General features: G+C 45.5%; 2 protein-coding genes across 2 annotated transcripts; both read right to left on the bottom strand.

The window, feature by feature from the left end:
- Window positions 1-677: 677 nt before the first annotated feature.
- Window positions 678-2908, bottom strand: wus (TM2 and DnaJ domain-containing protein wurst). The gene is made up of 3 exons (XM_017239343.3): window positions 2795-2908; window positions 2500-2742; window positions 678-2134 (listed from the first exon to the last, which is right to left on the bottom strand). Exon 3 carries the CDS (start codon window positions 2121-2123, stop codon window positions 891-893), a length of 1233 nt encoding a protein of 410 aa, XP_017094832.2. The 5' UTR covers window positions 2124-2134; window positions 2500-2742; window positions 2795-2908; the 3' UTR covers window positions 678-890.
- A 265-nt stretch (window positions 2909-3173) lies between these two features.
- LOC108123766 (zinc finger C4H2 domain-containing protein) lies at window positions 3174-5014 on the bottom strand. Its single transcript, XM_017239064.3, has one exon. The coding sequence runs from the start codon at window positions 4731-4733 to the stop codon at window positions 3732-3734; it is 1002 nt and encodes a 333-aa protein (XP_017094553.1). The 5' UTR covers window positions 4734-5014; the 3' UTR covers window positions 3174-3731.
- Between the last annotated feature and the right edge of the window lie 48 nt (window positions 5015-5062).

Genomic DNA, 5062 nt, shown 5'->3' with positions numbered 1-5062 from the left:
CATTGAAACTGGTCTTTTATTTGCCGGGAGAAGTAAAAATAAAAATACAATATTTTTGCTTACTGTACTAAAATATTTAAAGACAGAAAATGGCATTTTCTTATCGAAGAACACGTCAGCGAAGCGAATTGTCAGCTTTTTCCGCATAAATGAGTCTCTTGATTGATTCGAGACTATATGATACCTGGTACTTGTCGTTTTTCAGTTGAATATTAAAATTGAAAAATTATTGAAGAATTTTTGCAGTGTTTTGAATTTAACATTTTTATTAGTTAGGCCCCTTTTCTGCTTTCTCTTCTTTTAAAAACCTATAACTTCTATTATAAAGTTTTTATCTTTAAATAATTCTTTTTACTCTCGGTTCTATATTTGCCTTTCGAGCCGTACGATGTGCGGCAGAGTCCTTCGATCGATTGAGATAATAAAATATTAAGATTTAAGCCACCTTCCCAATAAAATAATCATATTGTAGGTTCTTTAAATATTTATTTTGTTAGAACTTTAACTATAACATTTTCTTTAAACTAAATAATAAACAAACTTTGCATTATTATATTATTACTATTTTATATATTTAATTTCTCTTTTAGGTTTAATTTCGTCTTTCGTAAACTCATTTTTTGGGAAATATTTAAATTTGTAATAAAAGGTATAACTAAGCCGAACGAATATCAAAATTTCAATTTAAATGTAAGTATATTTTTAAATATTTGAAATATATTTTAGCTATGAAATAAATATTTTATATTTATGATTTACTTAAAAAAAAACAATGGGACATGAACCAGAACTTCCTTGGATTTCAGACAATGTTTTTTAGACTAATTTTTGAACAATTTTAAAAATAACTTAGACTAGAGGAGGCCGGTCCTTCTCCGTCCCGGTCCTGCTCAGAGGACAATGGCGTCGCTGTCTTCCTGGTACTGCTTGTTCTTGCGCCGGCGACTGGACTTGATTTTGCTCAGGACGCTGTAGGCCTGCTGGATGTCGATGAAGCGCTGGTGAGCCTGCGCCCGGAGCGCCTCGTCCTTGACCTTGTCCGGATGGTACTCCTTGGAGAGACGTCGGTAGGCGGCGGTGATCTCTGCCTGGGAGGCCGTGGCGCTCACGCCCAGCACCTTGTACGAGTTCCGCTCGCCGTCCACGTCCATGCTCTCGAATACCTCCTTCCAGGTCTCGTACCAGCCGTGGTGCTGGGCGTAGAGGTAGGTGTCGTGGAGGGCCTGCTTGAGGTCGGTCCACCAGGCGGAGGCCAGGAAGTTGTGGATGGCCTCGTGGATGGGCACCTCGCCGCCCTCCTCGTCCGAAATGGTGCCGTTGAAGTACAGGAAGCTAGCCCAGAAGGCGCAGTAGATTAGCAAGGCGGCGGAGATCTTTAGGGTCCTCGATCCGGCGGAGGCCCTGGTGGGCGGAGTGCGGCGCCACTGCTTGGATAGCCCGTCAAAGGTCAGAGCGGAGACCAGGGCCGTGAGCAGCAGGGAGTAGGTCTCGTCGTAGATGAGGAACCGGGTCGGGTAGGTCACGTAGGCGGCCACGAGGCAGTGCCACCAGACGCCCTGCTCCCGCCCGATGTTGCCCACCAGCCAGACACCCAGGGACACGCCCAGAGGGATGGCCCAGTGCAGGAAGCTGAGGTCCCAGCCGCCCACCAGGATCTGGGGAATGGCCATCGAGACGACCTGCCCGAACAGATGCCCGACCATCACCTGGCCAACGAACCTCCGGGAGGCGTAGGGCGGCTTCGGATACGCCTGGAGCTTGGCCACGAACTCCTTGACGAAGCGCGGGTCCTCGTTGGCGTCCCTTACGTACTCCGGTATCAGGAAGATCTCGCCCAGCCAGCCCACGCCCGCGTAGCCCCCCAGCGTGCACCACCAGACGAAGGCGTGGCGATCGCGGTGCAAGTACAGGTGGTGCAGCCCGAAGACGCCACCAAAGAGCCAGCAGAGGTAGGCGATCCACACGGACTTCTGTGGCGGCAGGGCATTCACATTCTTATTCTTGCCGTTCCTCGGCTTGGGGCTGGACTGTTTCATCTTCGAGGGGGAGCTGCTTCGCGGGGGTGTCTGGTATTTCACGGCGCTCTGTCCGCCCGAGGGGGAGGCGGTCTGTTTGGTGCCCATTCTTCAGAATTCTGGAATATAATTGGAAAGAATTAATGTACACTTCCTTGGAATAGGTACTAAAAAATAGACGATCATAGAGGGCAAAGTAGTCAATCAAAGATGATAAGCCGGGAGATTAATTTCTGGGAAAAATCTGCCCCGATGGACAATGAATCAATGCACTATATATAGTACTTGTAGTACATATAGATAATCTACATTTAAGAAGATTTCTAGGAAGATTGTTGATTAAATTAAGTAACGTTTCCAAGTAGACCAATAGGATTTTAAATGTATTTCTTGGTATTTTTTTAAAGCTTAACTCTCTCAAAATTTAAGACCAATATTTAATTCTTTTTTTTTATTAATATTTTTAATATTTTATTTCACTTACAGGTAAGACACCGATGCCAAGTGACCTCAATTGGTTGTGAAATTAGTGGCTGCGCAGGCGCAGAGCGTTCCCGTTTTGGGCCACGACTGTCTCTTGTCAGAGAAAGAGAAAGAGACGGCGGCAGGCCAGGTAGAAAGAGGTAGAAAGGTGCGGCGACGCAGAACTTTCTCTTTTCACAAATTCTACTCACGCAGCGGAAGCACAAGAATAACAAACTGGAAACACACACAAAATCTACACAAACTACAACAGATGAGTATAATTTGTATTTCTTAAAAAAAAACATACACTTTACCTCCTTAGCTTTTTTTTTTTATAAATTTTTAATATAGTTATTATAAAAAAAAACGGTAAAAAAAATCAAAACAAAGTAGCAAGTGTGTTGTTAAGCCGAGCGATTAAAAAAAATGAATAAAGCCGAACTTGTTGCTTTCCTCGTAGTGTGACCATAGTCAGTGTGACCAGAAAAGCCGAGACTTAAAAACCAAATGATCTAAAAGCCAAAAAAAAAGCTAAATTTTTGAAAGCCTAGAAAATATTCCAATAAGAGAAAAGCTTATGAAAGTAAACACCTTGTTTAAAAAATGAAATATATTTTTTTTATTAGTTTTCTTTTGTTTTTTGTGCGTAATATGAATAATTTCATATTTTGCTTGACTTACACGTATAAAAAGTAATTTTTTCCACTCTGTTTAATAATTTGACACATTATTTGAGCTTAGCCTAGGGATTAAAGTAAAAAATAAAGGTTACAATTAAAATCAATTGGATTATCAACTAAATTGTTATGAGAAATTGTTAAGAGCAAGTGTGTTTGTAGTCTTGGAAGGATTTTCAATGCTTTGCTAAACTGAGAATCATACAAATTGTTAAGTTATGGCTATTTTTATGAAATCTAAACAAAAGTTAAAAAATTAACAATCCTTAGCCAACACACTTGCCAGGTTTTTGTTCCTTTTGCTTTTTTTTTACGTAATACTTGCCCCAAAAAGGGTTCTTTTTTAATAACTAGACGAGACACATGAAAAAAAAAATAGATGGGGATCAGTGGTCGGCACCCAATACATTGATATGATTTTAATGCATTAGTATTAGTAACGAACAGCAGAAAGTAGGCTGCGAACGTTCCTATGCCCCTGGAATAGGGCCCTGCCGACCACTGCTCTAGATACTAAGATAAGATACTAGGACCGGGACCCGCTCCGGACCAACGATGAGTGTAGCTGCCGATCTTAGTTGTTCTTCTTCTTGGGCTTCTTGGGGTTGCGGGAGCGCGACTTGGCCTTGCAGAGCGGACAGATGGGCGCGTTCCGGTGGATCTGCTGGTGGCATGACAGACACGACTTCATCGGCGGCGGCTGCTGGCGGAGATTTACGTTGAAGTCGGAGCGAAACGACGGATGGTGCCCGATGCCGATGGAGGGTGACTGCTGGAGGCGATTGCTCGGCGGTGGAGGCGGCGGCGGAGCCGAGAAGTCGCCCTTTCCCAGCCGGACAGCAGCCGCGGCAGCAGCAGCAGCAGCGGCAGCGGCACTGCCAGCACCCGGCGGCGCTGGTGGCATAAAGGCGTGACCAGGATTGGCTCCACCTCCTGCTGAACCGCCGCCCACAGATCCAGCTCCGCCGCCACCGGCCCCAGCTGCACCCCCACCAGCACCGCCTGTGTTGGGCAGTGTGGTGACCGTGGCTTCTGGCATCAACGGATGCCGGGCATGGGGACGAGCCAGCGATGTGGGTTGCGTCACCGAGGCGGCGGCTGCTGCGGCCGCTGCTGCTGCTGCCGCCTTGAGGAAGTTTGTCTGGAAGCGCTCCTTGGATATGGGACTGCCCTCCTCCTCGTGCAGATCGCGCAACGGACTCAGGCCCAGGTAGTCGCGGCGCATGTGATCGATCTGGTACTTGAGGGCCAGATACTCTTCGTACACCCGGTTGGCCATGTCGAAGGACCTGGTCTGGTTCTCCTTCGTCTGCTTGATAATGTTCTCCATGTCGTTGATGTCGGCGTGGATCTGGCGCAGCTCCTCCACGTGCGACATCTTCTCCTCTAGCAGGTGCTCCATCTCCTTGCGGTACTCCTCCAAGCACTTTTCCTCATCATCGCTCAGCTTCACCTCCTTAATGATCCTCACTTTAAGTTTCTCCAATGCCAGGGTCTTATCCCTGATGTCTTTGATGGCTTCCAGCTTGGCGTAGTAGTGGCGCTCGTTGGAGCTGGAAATCTCGCTGGTGGCCATTTTCTAAATCGCCCTGTGTGGGATGCTTTTGGTGTTTTTTTCAATGTTTTGCTGGCCCCCTCCCCTCGAAGAATGTTTGTTTTCCGTTTTCGGGATGTTTTCCCGGGTTTAGTTGATTCGTTCCAATATTTTTATAACAATCACCATTAGCGAATATAATTTCGCCTATTGTTTCCGTTTGGTAATCTACTTTTAATTTAGTTCTTTTCTGTTTATTTGATTTTTTCGCTGCTTTGTGTATAGTAGTTTGGTTTAGAGATGGGCTAAACTCGAAATCAGGTGCATTGGCAACACTAACAGAGCTTTGTCATCGATAACTAACATATCAG

This window comes from Drosophila bipectinata, chromosome XR (genome assembly GCF_030179905.1).
Source record: "Drosophila bipectinata strain 14024-0381.07 chromosome XR, DbipHiC1v2, whole genome shotgun sequence".
NCBI classification, from domain to species: domain Eukaryota; kingdom Metazoa; phylum Arthropoda; class Insecta; order Diptera; family Drosophilidae; genus Drosophila; species Drosophila bipectinata.
This window is presented reverse-complemented; position numbering and strand designations above follow the sequence as displayed.